Here is a 27,994-nt window from a genome sequence, read left to right as displayed (position 1 = left end):
AAGGGGTCTCTGACTTTATTGCGTTGGGAGGATGGTTTAGAGCAGTGGAATGGGGAATGGAGGTGGTGTGGTGGAGGGCTGTCTGGATGACAGAGGAAGGAAAAGCACGTTGCTCAAAATAGGTGGACATCTGGGATGCTTGGGAGTGGAATGTCTCCTCATCCGAGCAGATGCGGCGGTGGCGGAGGTAGTGGGAAAATGGGATGGAGTTCTTGCAGGATACTGGGTGGGAGGAGGTGTAGTCCAGGTAGTTATGGGAGTCTGTGGGTTTGTAGTAAACATCCGTCTGGAGACTGTCACCAGTGATTATGTGGTCTTCTCGGAGAGACCAAACGTAAACTTAGAGAATGAGTCACTGAGCATCTCAGCCAGGCTCGCAGGGGCCGACCTGACCTCCCGTCACTGCCCATTCTAATTTCCCTTCCCACTCCCTTTCCAACATAACCATCTTGACCTCCCATTGCCACAATGAACCAAACCACAAATTTTATGAACAACACCTCATCTTCTGCCTGGGCAGCCTACAGCCCAGAGGACTCAACATTGAGTTCTCCAATTTCAAATAACCTCCTTTCTCCCCAAAACGTTGACTTCACCTCCTGATACTGCCTGGCTTGCTGTGTTCTTCCAGCCTGTTACCTTGGTCCAATTGGGCCTTACGTTTTCCCGATTAACCTCTTCCTTTAATGTATTTATAAAATATGTTAGGATTCTCTCTAATCCTGTTCACAAGTCCTTTTTCATCTCCACTTTTTGCTCTTCTAATAGCTTTCTTAAGTTCCCCCCACACTTCCTATATTCCTCTAAGACCATGCTGAATTGATCCCTTTCGGCCTCCTAACAGCTTTTCTCTTCTCTGTCATCTGTTCCTGAATTGTCCTAGACATCCAGGATTCTCTGAACTTACTAATGCTACACTTCCCTCTAAAGGGTGCAAGTTGTACCTGTACTCTCCCCAGCTCCTTTTCGAATGCCTCCTCCCCCCCACCCCCCTCCCATTGCTCTGCTGTAGGCTTACTTACAAAGAGCTGTTCGTAATCTACTGTGGCTAGATTGTAATCAAATCTGCCTTCCCCAAATCAAAACCGTCTTTTGCAGGCCATCTCTTTACTTGTCCAGAAGAAATTTGAACCATACTGTATTGTGGTCACTTTAGCTAAAATGTTCCCCAATGTCACATCAAACACTTGTGTGGCTTTTTTCCCCAGAACCAGATGCAGTACTGTGCTGTCCCTTGTTGGACCTCCTATATATTGGTACAAAAACACTTCCTCAGAGACATTTCAAGAAATCAGCCCCCCTCCAAACCCTTAACACAATGACTATACCAATTTATGTGGGGAAAGTTGATATCCCCTAGTATAATTACTCGATTATTCATTTTACACACCGTCTGAGACATATATTTCTGAATTAATTGCAGTTTCCGTATAAAGGGTTCTGAATTATCTTCGAGGAGAAAGTGAGGTCTGCAGATGCTGGAGATCAGAGCTGAAAATGTGTTGCTGGAAAAGCGCAGCAGGTCAGGCAGCATCCAGGGAACAGGAGAATCGACGTTTCGGGCATAAGCCCTTCTTCAGTTTCCTGAAGAAGGGCTTACGCCCGAAACGTCGATTCTCCTGTTCCCTGGATGCTGCCTGACCTGCTGCACTTTTCCAGCAACACATTTTCAGCACTGAATTATCTTCACCTTTTATTTGGCATTTCTCAATGATCATAGAGGCTTGCTCAGGTTTGATCAGAGTGCAGTTAACATTTGAAGGAAATGCTAGTGTAGGTTTTCGGATGAAAAGATTAAGTTCAAGAATGCATTTTCTCACACTATGGCAGAGGCAAGCTCAACTGGACAAAGTTAAAAATCACACACCACCAGGTTATACTCCAACAGGTTTATTTGGAAGTACGAGTTTTCAGAGCACTGCTCCTTCATCAGATAACTACTGGACCTATTTTGAAGAAGGGGAGGGGAATTTTCCCCTATGTCCTCATCAATATTGGTCCCTGAGTCAGCATCACAAAATAAATTATCGCTTTGCTATTTGTGATCCCTTGTGCGCAAACTGCCTGCCTCATTTTGCATCTCATAATTGTTCCACCAGTTACCTGACAAAGGAGCAGTGCTCTGAAAGCTCGTACTTCCAAATAAACTTGTTGGACTATAACCTGGTGGTGTGTGATTTTTAACTTTATCCACCCCGGTCCAACACTGGCACCTTCACATCAAAGCTCGACTGGGGCATGCAAGAGCAAATTCTGTAAAGATAGAGTGTGCACTGCTACAGAGAAAAGGCAAGTGAATCACTCTAGGTGCAGTATTCATTGACAGAATCAGCACAGTGCACTAGAATATTCTGTGAAAGTAAGAAATCAGTCAGTAACTATTTATGGACTAATTTCTGGGAATACTGGAGAAACTCAGCGAGTCTGCATAGCACCTCTTGATCTCTGGATAGTAACAGAGCTAATGTTTCAAATCTCATATGACTTTTTTTCAGAGCTCAGAGTTCTGGGCAGCACAGTGGCACAGTGGTTAGCACTGCTGCCTCACAGCACTAGAGACCTAGGTTCAATTCCCACCTCAGGCAACTGTCTGTGTGGAGTTTGCACATTCTCCCTGTGTCTGTGTGGGTTTCCTCCCACAGTCCAAAAATGTGCAGGTTAGGTGAATTGGCCATGCTAAATTGCCCGTAGTGTTAGGTGAAGGGGTAAATGTAGGGGAATGGGTTGCTCTTCGGAGGGTCGGTGTGGACTTGTTGGGCCAAAGGGCCTGTTTCCACATTGTAAATAATCTAATCTATATTAGTGCCAGTTGCTTGACCTGCTATTGACGCTGAAAGATTTGCATGTAGAGTTCATGAGATAGCTGGCCAAAAAGCCCAAAGGCTAATTTCCCTGAAGGTTGTGGAGTTCTAGGCCAACCATTATCTCTTTGAGAAATTCCTCACAGTAAGCCAAGTTGTCAAGTTTACCTGACTGTCAGGATGCTTGGGAAATCCTGAGGCTCATGGCCACAACTTCAGGAATGGATAGGTTTTGGTTTTAGAGATACAGTTAGGAGGTTCATAGGTTGGGGATATCAGGGATTAAGGAAGAATTGAAGATCTTGTGATGACATTGGGATTGTTGATTTTATGGAGAAGATTGATTGTAATTAGGGAATTGGTCATGGGGTGATTCGGGTAGGCAGAATCAAAGACTCAAGAGTTACTGTTTGCAGAGTCTTCAGGAAGATTAAGCGATCACGCGATTTGTGAATCAGGAAAGAAATAGCAGATCGGGAGAGAATTGCAGATCACAGTGAAGGTTGAGAGTTGGACTTAAAATCAAACGGGAATGGGTGATCGCTGAGGTTTAGTAAGGAGGTGTGAAATCTGGGAAAAACAGTCAATATGTGTTCAGAAATATAAATCTGATAAAAATAGAAGCATGCAGCATCTTTACATGCAATAGCCTCCTCAGAGCAGAATTATCATCACATCTGATTGTGCAGCCATCAGAAAAATGTGAATATGCATCAGGGAAGGTTGGGTTCCTGCTTCAGGTCTGTAATATTTTCAAGAAGATTCTGAAGGAGATTGACAAAGTAGACAGAGAAAAGATGTTTCCCCTTGTGGGCCAATCTAGAATGAGAGGTCATAGTTTTGGGATGGGTGGCGACAGATTTGAAATGGGCATGAGGGGGAATGACATCTCTGAAAAGGTTGTGAACCTGTGGAACTCACTGCTCCAGAGTCCAGTAGGCAATGAATAAATTTATACTGAGTAGGGGAGGTGATGGCCTAGTGGTATTATTGCTGCATTGTTAACCCACAGACCCTGATAATGTTTAAGGAATCTGGGTTCAAATCCTACCACACCAGATGACAGAGTTCAAATTAAAATTCACTAATAGCAAAAGGAAAATCTGGAATTAAGAGTCTAATGGTGACCATGAATCCAATGTTGATTGTCAGGGAAAGCCCACCTGGTTCATTAATGTCCTTTTGGGGAAGGAAACTGTCATCCTTACCTGGTCTGGTCTTCATGTGACTCCAGACCCACAGTAATGTGGTTGGCTCTTAACTGCCCCCTGGGAAATGAGGAATTGGCAATAAATGCTGGCCTAGTAGGAAGCCTTCATCCTGTGAATGAATTTTAAAACAAGGTAGGAAAATTGAGATGACCATATTAAGTGGAAAAGCAGGATCATGGGGCTGAACTGCCCACTCGCACTCCTTGTTTCTTATGGTTCCCATCTGAGACAAACGTAATTAATTCAGGGAGTGGTCAGATAAAAGTCCCCATCTTGAGTCTATCATGAGAAACATGAATGGAAATCTCTTTCTTCTTGCTCCCATTGAGATAACCTTTCCAAACATCACCAAACAAGATTTTGCTTCAGGTTAGTATCGATGGTCAAATTTTAGTCTTGACATTTTCCGCTGATGTTGAGTCACAATATTGAGGGACACACATTGTTCTGGGGCTATTCTTAGCATCGCACTGAAAATTTGCTGGAAGTCAATTTTGGATTTGATTGTGCAAATGTGTTTATAATTGTTCCATGGAATTCACTTGTAGGTCACCTAGAATGCAAACAAAGTAACGTGTAACAAGCCAGTTTCAGAATCCAATATTATCTTGCAGCTGATGGCAGTCCAATGTCCCATTTACCTAAAATGACTTAAAAGTTCATTAAATTGATGCAAAGCACAGAATGTATTTCATGGCTAGATCATGACAGTGCCTCAGAAACCGCCATGAAATTGACCTTCCAAGGAATGTTTGGTTTGAGCAATCTTATAAACTGTGCTCATAGATGTTAGCTTTGGTGTTGTGGTAGTAATCCTGCCTCAGAGATTCGAATCCCACTGCAGACGCTTGAGCAGAGAATTAAGATGCTCAGCTGAGTGGTACTGCACTATCGGTGGTGTCAGCTTCTGAATGAGGAAATTAAGCAGAGACCTAATCTTGCCAACCAGGTGAATGTAAAAAAATGATCCTGTCATGATTTGAGGAAAAAGAGTAGAATGCTTTCAGTATTCTTTGTCAATACTTAAGCACCAGCTAGAATCACCAAAACAAATGAGTGTGCCGTTGAGCTCACTGCACACTTGGCATCATGCTTGCAGTATTTTTCTGGTTTATAGCACTGAGTGCAGAATGCAGAGCTATTCAATTGACTCTGAGGTATGGGATGTCCTGGGGTTGTGAGAATTTACATGTGTTGTATCCCCTACAAGGCCCAGGAATGGACCAGAAATTAATCACCATGTGTGGTTTGTTGATTATGAGATTCCTTGATAACAGGAAATGGCATGGAGCTCATCACCTAAGCCCTTTATAAAGCAGAGCCAGGGAGCTCTCTTGTGGTGCAATGGAAGTGTCCCTGCCTCTGTACCAGGAGGTTCAAGCCCCACCTTCTTCAGAGGTGTGCAATAACATCTCTGAACAGAGTTAAAAGTCACACAATACCAGGTTATAGTCCAACAGTTTAATTGGAAGCACTAGCTGGTGTTGTGTGATTTTAACTTTGTACACCCCAGTCTAACACCAGCATCTCCAAATCATTTCTGAGCAGGTTGATTATAATAGTAGGTTAAATTTTTAAAGAACTGATGCAGGTGGTTTGTATTTCTCCACTGAGGAGCCTGCCATACAAGCCTTTGCTTGTAAATGTTCAATTGGCTGCACAGATATTTCCATTCGTGGTGGTTACTGGTTAAAAAAAAGAAAAACATCATGGTGATTTTGGTGGTAGGAAGACCACTCAGTTCTGCATGATAACTCTTCTGGGTAGAGAGAAAAAAAGATAAGGCAGACTGAGGAATGGGTCCGCAGTACTGTTTGTCCCAAGCTGGGACTAGATTATGTACACCACAAGTGGTGGCTTTACATGTTCTTTAATTCTGGATTGCAGTGTAGACAGTACGTAATAAACAGCAAGCTCTGCACCTAATGAAGTCATTCGTCTTCATGTTGCACTTTCTGCCTCTGGGTTATAAGGTTCAAGACCCACATCAGAACACTGCAAGCTCCCTGTATTGCCTGAGGTGGTGTCCTTCAGACAAGATCTAAAGCTGAAGTATTGTCTGCTTGTTTAAGTGAATGTGGAAAGTTGCAATGCAGAGACAGTCAAATCAGTGCTCTGGAAGAGTGAGACCAAGTGCATTGGAGCAGTTTTGCATCTAAAGTCATATTGTACTTAGTGACTGCCCTCAGGATATTGAATGTCATTTAGACCAAATGAAAATTCAGTTAATGGCATTTGGAAATGTCCAGACTCTCTCCTTAGTTGAAAAAACAACTATGAGTGTACAAAAATAATTGATCAGAAAATATCCATCAGCATAACCCACCCATCATGCCTAACACTCCATGGTTAAATATCCTTCTCTTCTGTTCCTTGCAAAGAAACCTGGGCCCAAAAGGGCAGAAAATGCCCTGGAGAAATTGCTTGTGTTTCTGTCAATCAAAACCAGTTCAGTAACCACTTGTTATCTGAATATCGACTTACCTTGTATGTGCTACATTCTTTGCCCAGTCTCCTTTCAGAACAGAAAGAGGCTCAGTCCTTGTATGTGGTCTCATTACCACTTATAAACTGGGTTATTCTTAACAACCGCCACTGAGGAGCCTGCCATACACATCTCTTCCAGCTGAAAAAAAACAGTGGCTGGAAGGTAGAGGACTGAGTAAGTGAATCAAAGGCAAAGGGAAAAGAAGCTGTGAGCAAGGTCTCAGGGGCTCTCTCGATGTCAAGAATGAAACTGATTCAGATAGACATTTTGTTTCTGATTTTGCTTCGCCTTTTGGAAGCAATGTTTGAGCTTTACTCTTTCGCTTATTATTTTTGCAGGCCCTCCTGTTAATGTCAGCTGCAACATATTTATTAACAGCTTTGGCTCAATTGCAGAGACAACCATGGTGAGTAATTTTTTTTGTGCATGAAGCTGCTTTATAACAGTAATTGTATACGTGTGTGTGTGTATTGATGTGTGTGTGTAAAAACCCTCTTCTCATTTAACATCATCTTCGTGGGACATCTACCTTTAAAGTCTTCTTACATATTGCATTTATTTGAGTATTGGTCAACCTCAAACTCTTTCAACTCAATACCCACTTGCCACTGGTGCAAACCTGCTCATTCGAAGGGAATTGTTCATTTCCTTGTGTTTGCAGACATCAACATGTGTAATCAAGGTTACCACCTCTGCAGCAACCCTAACCTTAAAGCAATTTCTTTTCCCAGAAGCTTCTGAATCTTTGGAACTCTTTATAGCACAGTGGCCTGTTGAGGCTGGGTCAATAAGCGTTTTCAAGGCTGAGTTAGAAAGCGTTTTAATCAGTGAGGAAATCAAGGGTTATGGAGGAAAGTGGAGTAGAGGATTATCAGATCAACCATTATCTCACTAAATGGTGGAGCAAACATGATGGGCTGAATGGCCTGCTTATGTTCTATGGTCTTATGGATCATCAGATACACAGCCCACTCAATCTTAAAGCCAGTGAGGTTGCATTGAAATTGATCATCAGTTTGAGAATTCAAGGTACTGGAGAGGCGTGTTCAGGATTGTGTGAAGCTCATTGCACATTAGGTGGATATATCAGAACAAATGTGCAAACAGAGGAAAGTCTGGCTTGTGGGACCAGTTAGAAAATTAAATTGAAAATTGCATCAATTCAAATTGCCAGAACGGACAGAGCTTCTATTGGAATCTCCACACTAAAAGAAGCAAAAATGACAGGCATTACAAATTTCAAAGCTTGCCCTGAATGGTTAACGATGTTTATGAAAAGAACCAATTCTGTACTGTGACAGTAGCATAAGATTTCACAGTGTATCCCAGCAGATACTGGTGATTTGCTTACTGAAATTCTGCAACTTATAACCTGACAGCAACAAGAGTATAGATGCAGCTTGGCCTGTACTGGGAGGGTGAGTGGGACTCCCACAAATTTGGATATGCCAGTTCATTGTAAACAGTTGTGTGTAAGTACATTGTGGAGGCTTGGGATGGAGATTTTCATCCAATCCTGTAGGAAATGTGGGATATCCTATTCACGTGATGGCACAAACAATGGTTGCTTGCAAAATGACATATTCAATGATTACATTAAGAAGGTTTTGTTGGTACAAATGATGATGCATTTTAGGAAGCAGGTTGGGAGTACCGTATTGTCTGGTTATGCATGGTCTGATCTTCAAACTGTCTCCTTATTGAATGGGATGCCACAGATTCTGATCATCTATTATTTCAGTGAATAACTACTCGAGCTCTGACCATTACTTCATCCATTGGGATGGACGCAATATTAATCTACAATGAACAACCATAGTAAGATTACAGATAGTGAACTGGGTTTTCAAGTGGGCAGCCATCAAAATTGGAAGGAACAGATGCTGATTCCTTATCACCAATCCCACTCTAAGCCATTTTTGACAAGGGCCATTCAGGGTCAGATCGATTGCCAACAGGACACTGTTTCAGGATATTGTTGTTTAACATAGATCCTTGTTAAGGCCCCATTCTTTCCTCACCTGAGCGTTTCAGTTGACAGTTGGCTGCTTCACCTCAGCCTGAGTAACATTCAGGGCTTAGGGCCTGAAGCAGAAATTGTGGGGGAGGGCGAATGGGTCATACCAGGACCTCCACACCCTTCCCCCCCCCCAACCCAACAACCTTAGCCTATAATGGTCACTGAGCCACAGGTCTGGCTACTGGCAGTGCCAGCTCAAGATCAATGGCAGTCAGCTGTGGCCATTCTGAATGACACAGGACTGACCTCTTCAGAAAAGGCCTCCTGTCACTCAGTTAAGGAGCTAAAGCTCCCATCTCAGCCAATGGAGCTGTTGCTGCAGAATCACAGATGTCTTACTGTGCGGAGAGAGGCCATTCAGACCATTGTCTCTTCAAACAAGCAGCATTACCTAATGGCAGCTTTGTCCCAATCACGGTCACATCATTTTTATCTGAACAATCATTCAATGCCCACTTGAATGTGCTGGATTTGGAGACACTTCCAGTTGGCCCTCCGTCTTCAGAACCCTTTCATTAGATAGCAAGCCAAACGATTGGCCTAGCCCTTCAAAAATTTGCATTGCCTTTTCTGGAACATGCCATGCCAAGTCAGGAGCTAGAATTGAAAATTCAAGTCAATTGAAACCTGAATTGCTCAATAGCAAGCTGTTTGGCTGACTAATCAACCGAACCTTATTTGAAGAACTTCCATGCTGACAGCAGTCCACAGACCTCAGGAAGGAACTATATCTCTAATACAACTAGATACTTGATTTTATGCTAATTCTGGGATATGGATTTCATTGGCGGTGCCAACATGTATTGTTCCTGCCAGATTATCTTTGCCTTTGTGAACTGCTGCATTCAATTTGGTTTAAGTAATCCCAAAATGCTGTTACAGAGGGAGGCCCAAGAAATTGACCCAGTGACAATACCTCATGATGTGATGGTCTGGTATTGAAGGTCTCCGTATTTCATCTTGTTAGTCTGTTAACTCAGATGGTTAACAAAGCAGAGTAACAAAAACAGTGTGGGTTCAATTCCTGCAATACCTGAGGTTACCCTGATGGGCTCTTCTCAACCTCTTCCCTTTCCTGAGGCATAGTGACCAGCAGGTTAAACCACCATTAGTGAGACAGAAACCCTATGCTCCGGTAAAACTATGGTGACTTTACCTTTCACAGTTCAGTTCAGTGAATCAACTATGTTTCTGCTGCACCAGGTAAGTAGGAACCCAGGCTGTACATGTAAGTCTGAAATATCATATAGAACACAGAACAATACAGCGCAGAACAGGCCCTTCAGCCCTCGATGTTGCGCCAACCTGTGAACTAAGCTAAACCCATTCCCCTACACTATCCCATAGTCATCCATATGCTTATCCAAGGGATGTTTAAATGCCCCCTAATGTGGCCTAGTTAACTACATTGGTAGGCAGGGCATTCTATCCCTTACCACTCTGAGTAAAGAACCTTCCTCTGACATCTCTCTTAAATTTATCACCCCTCAATTTGCAGCTACGCCCCCCACCCTGTACAAGCCGACATCATCATCCTAGAAAAAAGGCTCTCACTGTCACCCTATCTAATCCTCTGATCATTTTGTATGTCTCTGTTAAATCTCCTGTTAGCCTTCTTCTCTGTCCAATGAGAAGAGACCCAATTCCCTCAGTCTTCCCTCATAAGATCTTTACTTCAGACCAGGCAACATCCTGGTAAATCTCCTCTGCACCTTTTCCAATGCTTCCACATCCTTCCTGTAATGGAGCAACTAGAAATGAAAACAATATTCCAAGTGCGGCCGCATGAGCATTTTGTATAATTGCAGCATATTACGGCTCCGGAAATCAATCCCTTTAATAATAAAACCTAATACACCGCATGCCTTCTTAACAGCGCTCACAACCTGGGTGGCAACTTTCAGGGATCAGCGTACATGGACACCAATTTCCCTCTGCACATCCACACAAACGTGATAGAAAGTGTCTAATTGCAATGGCATTTATTCTGGAGTTTGAATCTTGAACCAGTGGCATGTGAACTTTGGTCTGAGAATGAAGGAGTTTACTGGTTAACTTGTCTCGCTTTCTGGAACTAGTTTCCTTTAACAAATGAGGAATATGAGCTTCTGGAGAATAATGGGAAATTGTTAATGAAATAACTGGACAGAGGCCGTTATCCCATCACCATATCACTCTTTACTTGCTTATGTTCAGTACATGGTCTCTGATCAGCCAGCTCAGAGCCAGTCCTTAGTCCGAGGAGTTCTACTGAATCACCTTATTTTTATTTTATTAAACTGTGCACAGTTTACAAAACAATTAACATTAACCGCTGTGTACAGAGAAACAGCAATTTAAAAAGGAGGGGAGCGGCAAAGCCAGGCCCCAAACCCCACCATTCAATCAGTTTTCGGGGAAATGAGGACAAACCTCAAACCACACTTTCAGTCATCATAAAAGAAGCAGTAGCAAATACATATAAGACAGTCCAATTAGAAAATAAAACAGTGCATAGAATACAGATTGCTCCCACCAACCCAGCAACCCACCCGTCCCTCCCACCTTCCAGCCACTCTTAGGCAATACCCCCACGCCCTTCTAGTTCTTGGTCCACCCCATGCCCCTTCCATCCACCTCTAAGACAGCCTGTTCTGTTTCCCCAACCCCCTCCAAACCAGGACTATAGCAATCAGGACGGCCTACCCACCTTCCGGCTTATCACCTGTTTATATCAGCCAGAGCTCCCTGATTGGCTAAGGTTAACAGCCCCAATCAAGGATCGCATAGTCATTGAGATCCGCCTAGACCTGGTTCATTTATATTGGGAGAGTTTTTAGAAACAAACAGTGCCAGGCATTCAGTTTCCAATTAGAAGGATCCAGAATTGTTTTCTCTTTTGCTTTGAGGAGACTACCATAGCTGAGGAAAAAAACATTTTATTTCAGTTTGTAGAAATCCTGATGGTATTAATAAACTTCAAGACATCTATCTTAGAAATAACCCAGCCTCTGTGACATATAGAAAATCACATGACTTGACATATATCAGGCAGATATTGGGATCCAATTCTCTTTACCCATTCGGTCAGTGACATTGTGCTGGAATGGCCATAAGTTAAGCCTGAACCTAGAAACCCTGAATTCCATATTAACCTAACAGTTTCCAGGAACATTTTAAGAGGTTTAAGGAATACCAACAGGATTCATTTGCATGGCCCATCATGCCTGGTCCCAGGCCAACACTCTTCAAAGAAGGTGGTGCTGTATTGTATTTTGGAGCTACTAATGGAATGTGCCAGGTTCCCAGCTTGATATATTTGGGAACATATTTCCGATCAAAGGATCTTAAGGGTGGCACTGGAGGGCAACATTTATTAGATATGGAAATGCGTTGCTGGAAAAGCGCAGCAGGTCAGGCAGCATCTAGGGAACAGGAGAATCGACGTTTCGGGCATTATATTTGGGAACATATTTCCGATCAAAGGATCTTAAGGGTGGCACTGGAGGGCAACATTTATTATTCAATCATTACTTGCCCTAAGAGCATGGCAAGCTACTTCTGGCCTCAGAGGTGAGGGGATACAGTGGCAATGTCACTAGCCAAGCATTCAGAGCACCCATGCCAATGGTTTTGCAGACATGGGTTCAAATCTTAGCATGGCAGTGGTAAAGTTTACATTTAATTTTTTTTAAAAGTTGGGTCTAAAGTGAAGCGAGCTTAATGGCACCCATGTAATAATCAGCAGTTGTTGTTAAAAACAATCTAGTTCACTCATGTCCACTGGAGAAAGGAATATGCCTTCCTCAAATAAAGGCAAAATACCGCAGATGCTGAAAATCTGAAACAAACACAGAGATTGCCAAAGAAAGTCAACGACTCTGGCTCAATGTGACTCCAATGTGGTTGGCTCTTAACAGGGCATTTAGCAATGGGCAATAAATGGTGGCATGGTCAAGCAAACCCTCATTCCATCCTGACAGGTTCCCTTGTGTGGAGGACATTGGAATTATTAGAGTTTTCACAGAGGTTCACACAGACACAGCGCATTTTTAAAAAATATTCAGAACATTTTGAAGAAGGATCACCAGGCCGGAAACGTTAACTCTAATTTCTCTCCATAGATGCTGCCCAGACCTGCTGAGATTTTCCAGCAATTTCTGGTTTTTATTTTTGTTTCTGATTTCCAGCATCCACTGGTCTTTCAGTTTTTTTGCTTCGCCCCATCGTACCCGCATTGCCTCTTCAAATGAGCATCATTATCTACTTCCTGACTTTTCCCAAATCCTTGCACCTCATTTCTATCAAAATAATCATCCAGTCTCCTCTTGAATGTCTCAACTGAGCCCGCCTCCACCATTCTTTCAGACAATGCATTCCTGAGTATTGTAGGAGAAAGATTTTCCTCACTTCACCCTTGCTTCATTTGCCCATCACTTTAAATGTGGAAGGGTCAGTGGACTCAAAATGTTAACTCTGTTTCATCTCCACAGATGCTGTCAGAGCTGCTGGGCTTTGCTAGTAATTTCTGCTTCTGTTTTTGATTTCCAGCACCCGCAGTTCTTTGGGGTTTCTTTCACTTTAAATCTTTTGTGTGTGGGAATACTTTCTCCCTGTCCACCCTATCCAGTCTGCACATGATTTTAGAAATCTCCACTGAATTTCCTCATGACCTTCTTCTCCCTAAGGGCAACAGTCCCAGCTTTTTCAATTTATCCTCATTAATGAGGTTTCTCATGCTTGGAACATGCCCGAAACCTTATACATCACTTCTGCATTCTCTCCAATACATTCACATCTTTCCTAACATGTCATAGAGTCAAAGAGTCATAGAGATGTACAGCATGGAAACAGACCCTTCGGTCCAACCCATCCGTGTCGACCAGATATTCCAACCCAATCTAGTCCCACCTGCCAGCACCCGCTCCATATCCCTCCAAACCCTTCCTATTCATATACCCATCCAAATGCCTCTTAGATATTGCAGTTGTACCAGCCTCCACCACTTCCTCTGGCAGCTCATTCCAAACACCTACCACCCTCAACATGAAGAAGTTGCCTCTTAGGTCTCTTCCATATCTTGCCCCTCTCACCCTAAACCTATACCCTCTAGTTCTGGACTCCCCGACCGCAGGGAAAAGACTTTGCCTATTTACCCTATCCATGCCCCTCATAGTTTTGTAAACCTCAATAAGGTCACCCCTCAACCTCCGACGCTCCAGGGAAAACAGCCCCTGCCTGTTCAGCCTCTCCCTATAGCTCAAATCCTCCAACCCTGGCAACATTCTTGTAAATCTTTTCTGAACCCTTTCAAGTTTCACAACATCTTTCCGATATGAAGGAGACTAGAATTACACGCAATATTCCAACAGTAGCCTAACCAATGTCTAGTACAGCCGTAACATGACCTCCCAACTCCTGTACTCAATACTCTGACCAAGAAAGGAAAGCATACCAAACCCTTCTTCACTATCCTATCTACCTGCCACTCCACTTTCAAGGAGCTATGAACCTGCACTCCAAGGTCTCTTTGTTCAGTAACACTCCCTAGGACCTTACCATTAAGTGTATAAGTCCTGCTAAGATTTGCTTTCCCAAAATGCAGCACCTCGCATTTATCTGAATGAAACTCCATCTGCCAGTTCTCTGCCCATTGGCCCATCTGGTCAAGATCCGGTTGTAATCTGAGGTAACCCTCTTCACTGTCCACTACACCTCCAATTTGCATCCACAACTGTACACAGCACTCCCCTTGAAGTCTAACAAGTGTCTTATACAAGTGCAACACCACCTCAAAGAACAAAGAACAAAGAAAGTTTACAGCCCAGGAACAGGCCCTTCAGCCCTCCAAGCCTGAGCCGATCCAAATGTACTGTCTAAACCTATCACCCAATTCCTAAGCATCTGTATCCCTCTGCTCCCCATCTACTCATGAATTTGCCCAGATGCATCTTAAATGAATCTACCGTGCCTGCCTCGACCACCTCTGCTGGCAACGCGTTCCAGACGCCCACGCCCCTCTGTGTAAAGTACTTGCTTCGCATATCCCCCTTAAACTTTTCACCTCTTACCTTGAAAGCATGACCACTCGTCATTGAATCCTTCACCCTGGGATAAAGCTTGTCTCTCTCCACCCTGTCTATGGCCTTCATGATTTTGTAAACCTCAGTCATGTCCCCCCTCAATCTCCTTTTTTCTAATAAAAACACACCTAACCTGCTCAACCTCTCTTCATAGCTAGCACCTTCCATACCAGGCAACATCCTCATAAACCTTCTCTGCACTCTCTCCAAAGTGTCCACATCCTTTCAGTAATGTGGCGACCAGAACTGTACCCAATATTCTAAATGCGGCCGAACCAATGTATTGTACAATTTTAACATTGTTCCTTGCTCTTGGACTTAATACCTCTCATAAAAAAATAGAGGCTATTTTATATGTATTCCCTACAGTATGGAAACAGGCCGTTTGGCCCCACAAGTCCACATCAACCCTCCAAAGTGTTACCCATCACCCTACATTTTCCCCTGACTGATGCACGTAACACTTTGGCATAGCCAATTCACCTGGCCTGCACATCTTTGGTTTGTGGGAGGAAGCCCACACAGACACAGGGAGAATATGCAAACTCACACAGACAGTTGCCTGAGACAGAATTGAACCCAGGTCCCTAGTATTGTGAGGCAGCAGTGCTAACCACTGAGCCATTGTGCCACCTCAATCTCTATGCTTCACTTTTATGCTTCACTTACTGCTCTCTCCACCTGTCCTGCCACATTCAATAGTCTATACACATGCATTCACTCAAGTCTCTGTTCCTGCACCCCCTTTAGAATTGTACAGCTTATTAAATATTTTCTTTCAATGTTCTTCCTATTGATATGCATCATCTCACAGTTCCCTGCATTGACATTATGAATGAATTAAAATAATCAAGGGCCATCTACCCATTCACTCCATCAACTTGCCAATGTCCTTCTGAAGTTCTACATTATCCTCCTTACAATTTATAATTTTTCCAAGGTTCATATCATTGGCAAAATATAAAACCGTCCCCTGCATACCAAGATCCAGATTATTAATATATATCAGGAAAAGCAATATCCCAATTCCCCTCGATAGTGACAAAACTCTGACAAAACTGTATGTATTCCAATTAGATCATTCTCATTCTTCTAAACTCATGAAGAATGCAGACTTGGTGTCAATCTCATCTCATTCCAGCAGTCAGTCTGGTGAGTAATGCATCCCATCAAAGGATAATATATTTTATTAGTGGAATGTCTGTGACATTGAACACAAAATCAACTGAATCGTCTAAGTACAGGTGATTATGTATTGCTGGAGAAGTATGGTGATTTAATGCTTTTGGGAAATCAAAATGAGATGCTCAGGTAGACCAGTAATATGCCATAGTGATAAGGTCAAAGGTAGGGTCATTTGCCATGAGTAACTCACCTCCCAACTGGGCAGTCCACAAACCTAAAGTCAGGAGTCTGATGGAATTCAATTTAAAAAAAAATCTTCTGGAGAAACTCAGCAGGTCTGGCAGCTACTCTTCTTTAAAGAGACATATTGGACCCAAAATGTTGATTTTGTGTATCTCTCCACCTCTCTTCACAGATGCTGCCATAATTGCAGAGTTTCTCCAGCATTCTCTATTTGTAGTTGTCCAACACTTAGAGTGTGTTCCATTTATGCTAGTGTGAGGGAATATCTTGCAGTTGCTTGAATGGATGGAGCTTCACTGTCACCATCCAAGTAGTCCATGTGATTGGCACCCCATCCACAATTTTAAACAATCACTCCCTCCTGTGCCAGCACACTGCAGTAGTGTATACCATCCATATGATGGTAACATCTGCATTCCACAGCAACTCACCAAGTTTTCTTGTCAGCATTTATCAACTCTGTATCCTTCAATGTTCCAGAAGGGCATTGGTGGCAAGTAGATGGCAACACAATCCCATCCCAGTTAAGCACCAACTTGGACTTGTCTTTCGTTCACATTGAGCTGAGGGCACAGTGATTGTACTTTCATGAAATAGGGTTGACACGGTGGCTCAGTGGTTAGCATTGCTGCCCCACGGTGCCACGGATCTGGGCTCAATTCCATCCTTGGGCGACTGTCTGTGTGGAGTTTGCACACTCTCCCCGTGTCTGCGTGGATTTACTCTGGGTGCTCCAGTTTCCTCCAACAGTCCATAGATTTGCAGGTTATGTGGATTGGCCTTGCCAAATTGCCCATAGTGTCCAAGGAGGTGCAGACCAGCAAGATTAGCCATGGGAAATGCAAGGTTATAAGCATAGGGTTGGAGGAGTGCGATGCTATCAAAGGATTGATGTGGGCTTGATGGGCTGAATGGCCTGCTTCCACACTGTAGGGATTCTATGAAATAATCTGTAGTGATTCAAGATAGAGGTTCACTTCCTCCACCTAAGGGTAACTAGGGTCAGGCAATAAACACTAGTCCTACAATTGATGCCCATATCCTAAAAGTGAATTCAAGAAAAGAGATTCTGTGGACAGCGTGGCAATAGCGTTGTGTCCACTGTTGTTGTAACTTGCTGCAGTGCTTGGCAGGAGTCATGCTTCTGACTGCCGGCAATCCCCAAGCAAGTCCACTGTCCTGTGTGAAATATCACTGTCCACTGACCTGTGTGAAACATCACTTTTAGTCGGAGCTAAGAAACCCATGAGCACTGCCCGAAGGCTGGCTGTATTGTGACCTTGCAGGAGGTCAAAGTCAACTAAGAAAACATCTTTAAGACTTGAACCCTTAGCCTCAATAGCAGCAGAAGAATTTATGCAATATTAGTGCCATAGCTAGCATTATATGGGACTATATATGGTACGTCACAGGACTTGCTTTACTTAGGCTATAGTACAGACAGTTGTTCATCCATATCTGCTGGTCTTGTTAATTAATTCTTCCACACAACTGCATTAGAGCATTATAATGAGTGACTTTAACTGTTCATATATCAACTGGGACAGTGGTAGTGTAAGCGACATTGAGAGGCAAATGTTCTTAGATTAGATTCCCGGCAGTGTGGTAACAGGACTTTTTGGCCCAACCAGTCCACACCGACTCTCCAAAGAGTAACCCACCCAGACCCATTCCCCCTAACTAATGTACCTAACACTGCGGGCAATTAAGCATGGCCAATTCACCTAACCTGCACATCTTTAGACTGTGGGAGTAAACCGGAGCACCCAGAGGGAACCCATGCAGACATGGGGAGAATGTACAAATCCCATGCAGAGAGTCACCCAAGGCTGGAATTGAACCCAGGTCCCTGGTGCTGTGAGGCAGCAGTGCTAACCATTGGGTTCTGGATTAGTGGTGCTGGAAGAGCACAGCAGTTCAGGCAGCATCCAAGGACTTCCATTGACCCACTGTGCTGCCCCTAGTGTCCAGGAGAATTTTTTACAGCAATATGTCTCTTGACCATAGGAAAGGAGGTGCTGCTAGACCTGGTTCTTGGGAATACAGTGTGCCATATAGATCAATGGGCAGTGAGATGATATTTAGGAGACATTATATCATGATGTTTAGCATAATGATAGAAAATTACATCAGTCAATCCAAAGTAACAGTAATCAACTGGGGAAAGCAGACCTAAATGGGGCAAGAAAAGAGCTGGGCCAGATAGACTGGTCTAAACAAAGTTGGCCACAAGAAGCAGTAGCTGAACAATGGGTTACCTTCAATGAGGAAATAGTTGAGGCGCAGTCAAGGCATATGCTCTTAAAAGGAAAGATAGAATAATGGTTGGAATGAGGTCAGGCAGGTGGACCCCAGAGGATATGAGTTCCCTGACTGGAGATGTTAACTTGGTCCAATCAGGGAGCCCTGGCTGACAGGTATAAACAGGTGTGTCAGAGGTTCTGCTCACTCTGAGAGCTGGCTCTGAGCTAGCTGGTCAGTGTCATGTACAATGCACATGTAAATAAAGGCCGACTTGGTGACAGGACATTGGCCTTCATGGAGTTATTTCAGACAGGACATAAACTCCAGAGCTCCCTGGAAGACAAAGTAGATAGTAACAAAATGTAATCAAAGAAGAAAAACATGTGTTCATGGCAGGTGTTAGGTAGTGAATATAAGTGAGAACAAAGCTGAATACCAAAGAATCTGGAGGGAGCTGAAGAAACAAACATGCGAAACAAAGAGGAATTATGAAAGATATCTGGCAGCTGACTTAAAGGGGAATTACAAAGTCTTCTATGAGGTTTTACTATTTATCAATTGTAACAGGATGATAAGAGGAGGAGTAGGGCTGATTAGGGACCAAAAAAGCAGATTTATATTTAGAGTAAAGCAGCAGGTTGTGGAATTAAAATAATCCTTTGCATCTGTCTTTACCCGTGAAGCAGATGCTGTCTCAGCCATGGTGACAAGAGGGAAAAAACTCAGTCAAGAAAAGGCTTTAAAATTGCCAAGGAGGAGGTATTGGAGAAGCTGTTGGTACTTAATGTTGGTGAGTCAATAAGTGAGAGAGGAAATTACAGAAATACTGGAATTACCTTTCAATCTTCCATGAATTTCTTGGATGATGCCAGAGAACTGGATAGTTATAAACATTACATTTTTGTTCAAAAAGAAGGTTGTAGTGATTGGCCCAACGATTACAGAATGGTCAGTTTGACTTCAGTGGCAGGGTAACTTCTGGAAGCAGTTATTCAGATTTGGGAAGGTCAGTATGGGAAAATAATACCTAACTAGCCTGCTGGAAAGTTTTACAGAGGTAACAGAACGTGTTGATGAGGGTAATGCTGTTGAATGGCATGACTTACAAAAGACATTCGATACAGTGTCACACACAAGCGTGTCAGGAAATTTGTAGGTCATGGAGTGGAAGGGACAATTGCAACATGGATACAAAATTGGCTGAGGGATAGAAAACAGAGAATAACAGTTATTGAGTATTTTGCAGGCTGCAAGATGGTTTACAGTGGAATTCCCCAAGGATCAATGTGGGAACCCTTGCTTTTCCAGATGTATTTTGATACCTTAGACCTTGGTGTGTGGTTTAAAGCTTTGGAATATTGTCTGAAATGCAGCCCCTGCAAGTGTAAGAGAGGCAGGTTCATTTGAGATATTTTAGAGGGCACTGGAAGGTTATTTAAATAGTACTAAAGTGAAGAGTTACAGAGAAAAAGCAGGTGGTTGGCAGCAAGTTAAAATATTCAGGGAACCAGTGTAGACCTGATGGGCCAAATGGCCTCCTTCTGCATGTGATTCTGCTCACTTTTGATGACAATCCTCTGATAGCAATCTACCTTTTGTGAAGTGACTGAAATTACAGAAATGGTTGGTGTGCTGAGCTTCTCACAGGCTCGTTGGCCTTTTCCACCATTGCCACTTCCACTCCCTGTTTGTGCACCATGGCTCATCTGCAATACCTCTTTATTTTCACCATCTACATTTCTGGGATGTAATTGTGCTAGAAAATTGGCCGTATTGCTGATAGAAACGCAAAGTAAACTATATTAATTAATGAGAAGAATCAAAGGAACATAAGGGATCATTAAAACCTTCTGGCTGACTCCTCTATCATCGGCTTTAATGCCAATTTCTGCACTTACCCGATATCCCTTGACACATTCAATATCTAGAAATCTATTGGTCTCTGAAATGAATAAGCCCAATTCACTAGTGTTTGAATGAAGAAATTCCTTTTCTGTGATTTATTGTGACCCTTTAAAGATTTTCTAAGTTTCAATGAAGTTGCCTCCCATTGTTCTCAACACAAAGTTGATACAGGGCCAGTCTCCTCAATCTCCCCTGCATTTCTTGGCTAGAAAGTATAACCTCCATTTGTTAAGGAGAATTAAATTAACAACTAGCCATGCATACGCAAAGATGCTCTCTGTAGGAAAGGTCTTTCATATGGAAACAAACTCAGAAAGCCAATTGTTCAGACAATGCTTCAAATAACCATCTTCAGTCTTTTCTTCCATTATGTGATGCTGTCTGTGTTCTTACTGAAATTTAATGTCATTGAAGTGCAGTGTTACCTGCTATGAATATCGCAGATTAGCCCTGAGCTTTGGAGAAGCTGCTGACTTCTCCGTTCCCAGTGATGTTCATTTGGACAATGATTTCAGATGTGGCTTCCCTAAAGAAAAGCTCAGCAGCTCCACCTTATTAGATGCCACATTTCTCTGACAACAGAATAATATTACAATGTCACACAGCAGCACAACTTCTGAGGACCACCTCTGCTGTAATTTCATAATTTGGAGAGTAAGAAGCCTCAATGCTGTGCATACGTTTTACCAGAAGAACACTGCATCTGCAAATTGACCTTGCGTCATAATGGTCTCATTTATGATTTAAGTTGCTTCTATTATGCAGATAGCCAGATACTACTTTAGAATTCCTAGAGTATGGAAACAGGCCCTTTGGCCCAACAAATCCACACCGACTCTCCAAAGAGTAACCCACCAGACCCATTCCCCTACCCTATATTTGCCCCAACCAATGCACCTAACCTACACATCCCTACGGGCAATTTAGCATGGACAAATCAGCTGACCTGCACATCTTTGGATTGTGGGAGGAAATTGGAGCATCTGGAAGAAACCCACACAGACACAGGGAGAATGTGCAAACTCCACACAGACAGTCAACCGAGGCTGGAATCGAACCTGGGTCCCTGGCGCTGTGAGGCAGCAGTGCTGATCACTGAGCTACCATGCCTTATTTATACATAATAAGATGTAACACTTACCAGAAATTATTTCCTTCCATGTTACAATGGGGCAGGCATATCTTTTGCAAAACTGTGCTAATAATTTACCTTTGTAAATTTCTTAAGGAACATTATTGAATTAATAATCTTCCTTTCCTGTAACTTTGGCGACAATATTAACCCATGCAGTGATTTGCATCTGTATACAATGCACAGAGGTCTTCAGAAGGGCAAAAGTCGGGGTGTTACTTTTACAGTGGGTGATGATGTAAAACAGGCCATACCAATTCTGTCACCAAATATACTTCGAGTCATACGGCATGGAAATAGACCCTTCAGTCCAAATCATCCATGCTGACCAAGTCTTCCAAGCTAAGCTTGTCCCTCTTGCCTGCATTTTTCCCATATCCCTCTAAACATTTCCTATTTTTGTACCTATCCAAATGTCTTTTAAATGTAGTAAGTGTACTGCATCTACCTCTTCCTCTGACAGTTCATTCCACACACAAACCACCCTTTGTGTGGAAACATTGCCCCTCAGATCCCTTTTAAATCTTTCTCATCTACCTTAAAAATATGTTCCCTAGTTTTGAACTCATGCACCTAGGGAAAATACCTTTGCTATTTACCTCATCTATGCCCCTCATGATTTTATAAAACTCTATAAGGTCCTCAACCTTCTATGCTCCAGTAAAAAAAGTCCCAGCTTATCTTTATAACTCAAAACCTCCAGTCCCGGCAACATCTGGTAAATCTTTTCTGAACCGTTTCCTATAACCGGGTCACCAGAATTGTACATAGCACTCCATAGCTCACCAGCAGCCTGTACAATCTCAACATGACGTTCCAACTCCTATACTCAAAGGAATGAACAACGAAGATAAGCGTGCCAAACGCCTTCTTAACCACCCTGTCTACCCGTGATGCAACTTTCAAAGAACTATGGACCTGAACCGCTAGGTCTCTCTCTTCAATAACACTAGCCAGGGTCCTACCATTAACAATTAAAGTCCTTGTTTATTTTACTAAAATGCAATACCTCACATTTATCCAATTTAAACTCCATCTACCACTCCTCAGCGCATTCACTGAATTGATCAAGATCCCTTTGTAATCTTAGATTATCTTCTTCACTATCCACTATATCACCAATTTTGGTGTCATCTACAAACTTCATAATCCTTCTCCTAAATTCTCATCCAAATGACTTAGCCACCTTGCACATCATATTCCACCTCTCTCCCAACACACAAGTTTAAACTGCAAACAACTGAAGCTTTACAAAGCCATAGTTCTTCATGAAGGGAAGACTGACACTGCGGATAGGCATCAAAACCTAAATAAATGCTGAGCTCTCTACCACAGTGAGATGGTTAGCCAGCTGAAAGCACTGACAGAATGACCATGGACAAGCTTGCTTCTCCAGACAATTAGGGATGAGCAACAAATGCTGGTGCAGCAGGCAACACCCATATCCCGTGAATGGATTAAAAAGGCAATGCAACACTCTTATTTCCACTGAATATATCAGATACTTGGTATGGAATTGTCTCAGCAGTGGGTGTGGTGGGTTTGGAGGCAGAGGGGAAAATAATAGACATCGCCCTGCCACAATCCAGTCTCTTGCCAAGATCTCCAGGGGCAGCCCTCTAGTCGAAAAGTTACCTTTTCTGAATGTTATTAAAAGGGTCACTTTTTGCTTTATATGAACATAAGCTTGCTTTTACTTGTTGCATGAAAGATATGCACCACTGATGTTGCAGTAGAAGGTGAAGAAGGCTCTGCATTTACCTTACCCGATTCACCAGTAATGCCTGGAATCTTTAGCTTTAAGGAGGACAACCTCAGCTCAAGAGGCATCGAGGTGGGACAGGTGTAAGGACCAAATGACATTTCTTCATTCTGGGTTATTATATATTTATGTGATGGGGTTTGGGAGCAGAAGTGGCCTTTCATGTTACGTACTGTAGAAACTGTGAGTAAATCTTGATTCTAGATTATCAAAGTCAGATTGCCATTCTGCTCCTTTTTTTTTGCAGTAATAGAGAGATGCACATTTCTGTCAGGAGATTCCAATCTCTGAAATTGTAGAGTGTAGCTTAAATGTACCCTGGTAGTCCAGGATACAAGGTAAACCAGGCTCCAATTTCCACAGCAATATTCAATCATTAAAATGTCCAGCATCACAGACAGCCATATTGATAGCTCCTGTGATTGTATAAGTACATGTGAGGGTAATGTACCAACTGAGTAGCGTACCAAGTCAAGTAGACTACCAAGTGGGGTAGAGTACCAAGTGGATAGGGTATCAGGATTCCCAGTGGGAGGTGGGGAGGCGGGTAACATGCCAGGAAAAAGGTGAGAAGGACACCAGTACTATTGAGTGTTTAAGTTAGGTTAGGCAGGTAAGGAGTATCGATCGGGTCTAAGCATGAAGTAGATGCATCATACCTGGGAAAGGAGTGATGTGGTGTCAGAGTCCTGAGGGAGAACGATGTCAGGACATGGGAGAAGGGAATTTTTAGGTCCCGAGGAAGAAATGGATACCTGGTCGTGCAGGGAGGAAATTGTTGTGTTCTGTGCATAGGAGAAGTTATCGAGAGAGGGTGTTATCGGGTCTTTGATGGTTAGTGGTGTATCTTGAATCTGGTGTTGAGGGAAAAGTTGGGAGCCAGCAGGAAGATGTTAAATCCTGCAGGGGAGTAGAACCAATGGGTATCAATGGGGATAGGCAGTGAGGGCTCACCCATAAGAGGAAACATCCTTTCCAAGTCTAACCTGTTGGGGCCATTCAGGATCATATAACACTTTTATAAATACATTTGGAGATGTGGGTTTCACTGATTGGGTGCATTTATTGCCCATTCCAAGTTGACCTCGGGAAGGTAGTGTACAGCCGCCTTTTTTTAGTTACCACAGTCCATTTGTTGCAGGTACAGTGTCAAAGTTGTTAAAAAGGGTGTTCTAGAATTTTACTTAATGGCAAAGGAGTCACAATACATTTCTGAGTCAGGATGGTGAGTGACTTGGAGAGGAAGTTAGAGGTAGGGTGTTCCTATGTATCTGCCACCCTTGATATTCAAGATGATAGTAGTCACAAGTTTGGAAGGCTCTGCCTAAGAAGGCTTCATGAATTTCTGCAGCACAATTCATGGAACTCTCTGACACAGAAGACAGTTGAGGCCAAAACGTTGAATATTTCAAGAAAGGGTTAGACATAGTTCTTAGAACGAAAGGGAATCAAAGGGTTTGGGGAGACAGTGGGAACAGAGTGCTGAGTCAAATGATCAACCATGACCATATTGAAAGGCAGAGCAAGCTTGAGGGGCCAAATGACTACTCCTGCTTTTGTTTTCTATGTTTCTATCTTGTAGATGGTACTCACTGCCGCTATTGAGCATCAGTAGTGTTCTCGAAACTGCACTCATCCAGGCATGAGGACAGCATTTGATTACACTACCACTTGTACCTTGTAGATAGTGAACAGGCTTTGAGGAGTCAGGAGTCACTCACTGCAGTATTCCTAGCCTCTGACCCAATCTTACTGGAAACCTTTTTGTATGGCTTGTCCATTTCAGTCTCTAATCAATGGTAACCTCCGGGATGTGGCCAGTAGGAAAGTCCGTGTTGGCAATGTCATTGAAAAGCACATACAGTACTGTTAAGAAGGAAGTTCCAAGATTTTGACTTAGCAACAGTGAACAAGTGTAAATATATTTTTGAGTCAGGCTGGTGAGTGGCTTAAAAGTCAAGGTGTAGTGGTTCGATTCTCTTCTGCAGGAGATGATCATTGCCTAGCTCTTGTGTATCCTGAATGTCATTTCTCACTTGTCAGCCCAAACCTGGATGCTATCTCGGTCCTGTTGCATTTCAAACTTTAAAATCATCCCTCACTCTTCTAAATTCTAATGAAAAATTTTCCCAGTCTATCTAACCTTCCCTCATAAGACAACCCACTGAATCCACATATCAGTCTGTTAAACCTCCTCTGAACTGCCTTCTGTACACTTATGCCTTTCATTAGAGGCCGATTACACTGGGGCTGTTTTCTCTGGACAATCGGAGGCTGAGAGGGGACCTTATCAAGGTTTATAAAATCATGAGGGACATGGTTAGGGTGAATAGCCATAGTCTTTTCCCCAAGGGAGAGAAGTTCAAAACCAGAGTGCAGAGGTTAGGGTGACAGGGGAAAGATTTACAATGTACTTAAGGGGCAACTTCTTTCTCACAGTGGGTGGTGCATGTATGGAATGAGCTGCCAGAGGAAGTGGTGCAGGCTGGTACACTTAACAGGCATCCGAATGGCACATGAATAGGAAGGGTTCAGAGGGATATGGGCCAAGTGCTGGCAAATGGGACTAGATTAATTTAGGATATCTGGTCAGCATGGATAAATCTGTCTATATTCCTTCCCAACTATCCGCTCCACCCTCCCCACCAATCTATCACTATTACCCCCACCTGCACTCACCTTTCACCTTCCCAGTTTCCTTCCCCCCACCAGCCCCACTCCCAACCTCCTATTCATCTATCAGCTCCCTTCCCCCTCCACATTCCTGATGAAGGGCTTATGCCCGAAACATCGATTCTCCTGCTCCTCGGACGCTGCCTGACCTGCTATGCTTTTCCAGCGCCACACTTTTTGACTCTGATGTTAAGTGGAGTGAATCAAATTGGCTGAAGACTGGCATCTGTAATGCCGGAGACCATTAGAGCAAACCAAGATTGACCATCATGTATTGATGCATTGGAAATCGTTGTGGTTGAATAACCAAACTTCCTGGCTGAACATTGGCTGACTTACTTGCTAAGTAGATGCCGTTGATGATGTCTCTCAGCTGTGGGGAGCCAACCATTCTAACTGGCATTAGCAGTGCCAAGCTTGACATAATTGCACATCCTTGCCAAAGTAGAATTTGCAGACTGCCGATAATGAAATCCTGCACATTAGACCCATAGCAGAGCTAAAGAAGCAGAGGGCTTGTTGTGGTGACAAGGGGAGGTGATGTCCTAGTGGTATTAACGCTGGACTGTTAATCCCGAGACCGAGGTCATGTTCCTGGGACCCAGGTTTGAATCTTGCCATGGCAGATGGTGGAATTTGAATTCAATTTAAAAACTGGAATTAAGAATCTAATAATGACAATGAATTTATTGTCGATTGTCAGGAAAAATAAACACCATCTGGTTCACTAATGCGCTCTAGGAAAGGAAAAAAGCTGCTTTCTCTTCTTGGTCTGGCCTACATGTGACTCCAGACATGCAGAGATGTGCCTGATTCTTTACTGCCCTCTGGTTAATTAAGGATGGGCAATCAAAGGCCCTCATCCCTTCAATGAAGAAAAGTCACTTATGAAGCGAATCCATCGGCTCCAGTTGACACCGGGCATTATTCTTTGAGGAGAAAGTGAGGTCTGCAGATGCTGGAGATCAGAGATGGAAATGTGTTGCTGGAAAAGCGCAGCAGGTCAGGCAGCATCTAGGGATTCCTGAAGAAGGGCTAATGCCCGAAACGTCGATTCTCCTGTTCCCTAGATGCTGCCTGACCTGCTGCGCTTTTCCAGCAACACATTTCCATCACTGGGCATTATTCCAACAGGCTGCAGAGTCTGCAGAGGCCTGCTACAATGCCTTGAGGCACTAGTGTCCCACTCGAGTTTGGACATGTCACAAAGCTTATCGTGTCCTTGCAGGGACTGTGTGAATACCCCTGCACAGTTGTAATCACCACTCTGGTAATTGTCTTTCTCTCTGCTGTTGTTTCTTCTGTTGCTCCTTAACCAAATCCAATGCAATGCAACATAAACCAAAGAAAAACTGTTTCCAAATGGAAGATCACATGTAAAAACCTTTTTTGGCAGTGCCAAAGTTGCCAATATCACCTCCCATTGCAGGCAGAGCAGGTAACACCTTTCAGAGAGGCTGAACTATTTCCTGTCATGTCTTCAGGGCCCTCAGTTGTCCACAGTTTTCTTACCTTTCTTTTACCAAGTTCCAAACAACTTTAGATACTGTGGACACACAATTAAATTTAAAAGTCCCATTAAATATTGTTGTAATTGAGCACTGACTGTATTGGAAGTGACAACCAACTAACTCACCAAGGCTCTATTAGCAACACCTTCCAAGTTTACAATCTCTCCACCCAGAAGGTCAAAGGCAGGAATTTCTTCTCTTAGATGGTTGTGAATACGTAGAATTATTTAGCACAGATGGCTGTTGAGGCTGTGTCATTAATTATAGTCAAGGCTGAGGAAATCAAATTTTTAATCAGTAAGGGAATCAAGGGTTATGTGGAAAAGTTGGGAAAGTAGAGTTGAGGATTATCAGATCAGCCAGTGATCTCATTAAATAACAGAGCAGACTCAATGGGTTGAATGGACTGCTTCAGCTCCTATGTTTTTATGGTCTTAGATCTTTGATGCATGGGAGCATCACCACCTACAATTTCCCCTCTAAGGCACACACCATGGTAACTTAGAATTTTATTGTCCCTTCACTGTGATAGGATCAAAATCCTTGCAATATATCCCGTATATCCACTGTGGATGTCCCTATATCTCATGGGCTGGAGTCATTCAAGAAACCAATTTACCACCACCTTCTCCATAACTTTTAGAGGCCAGCCCTGAATGTTGGCCTAGTCAGTGATGTCCAAATCCCATGAACCAATGAAGAAAACTGTCTCTCCTGAGGCTCTTTGAAGCATATAACCTAACACACTAAGAATTAAACGCAAAGGTTTCAATTTGAAAATATGTTTCCCCATATACTTGCATTTGTCTGGGTCTTA

The 27,994-nt window shown here is 43.0% G+C and overlaps 1 protein-coding gene across 6 annotated transcripts in view; it reads left to right on the top strand.

Annotated features, from left to right (window-relative positions):
• glra3 (glycine receptor, alpha 3) overlaps positions 1-27,994 on the top strand; it is a 221,916-nt gene that overhangs the window by 97,198 nt on the left and 96,724 nt on the right. For all 6 annotated transcript variants that reach the window (XM_043704636.1, XM_043704642.1, XM_043704625.1 and 3 more), the window contains one exon: positions 6,839-6,906. In XM_043704636.1, coding sequence (XP_043560571.1) covers positions 6,839-6,906 — 68 coding nt within the window. The remainder of the gene's footprint in view (positions 1-6,838; positions 6,907-27,994) is intronic.

Source organism: Chiloscyllium plagiosum, chromosome 2 (genome assembly GCF_004010195.1).
Source record: "Chiloscyllium plagiosum isolate BGI_BamShark_2017 chromosome 2, ASM401019v2, whole genome shotgun sequence".
Taxonomy (NCBI): domain Eukaryota; kingdom Metazoa; phylum Chordata; class Chondrichthyes; order Orectolobiformes; family Hemiscylliidae; genus Chiloscyllium; species Chiloscyllium plagiosum.
This window is presented reverse-complemented; position numbering and strand designations above follow the sequence as displayed.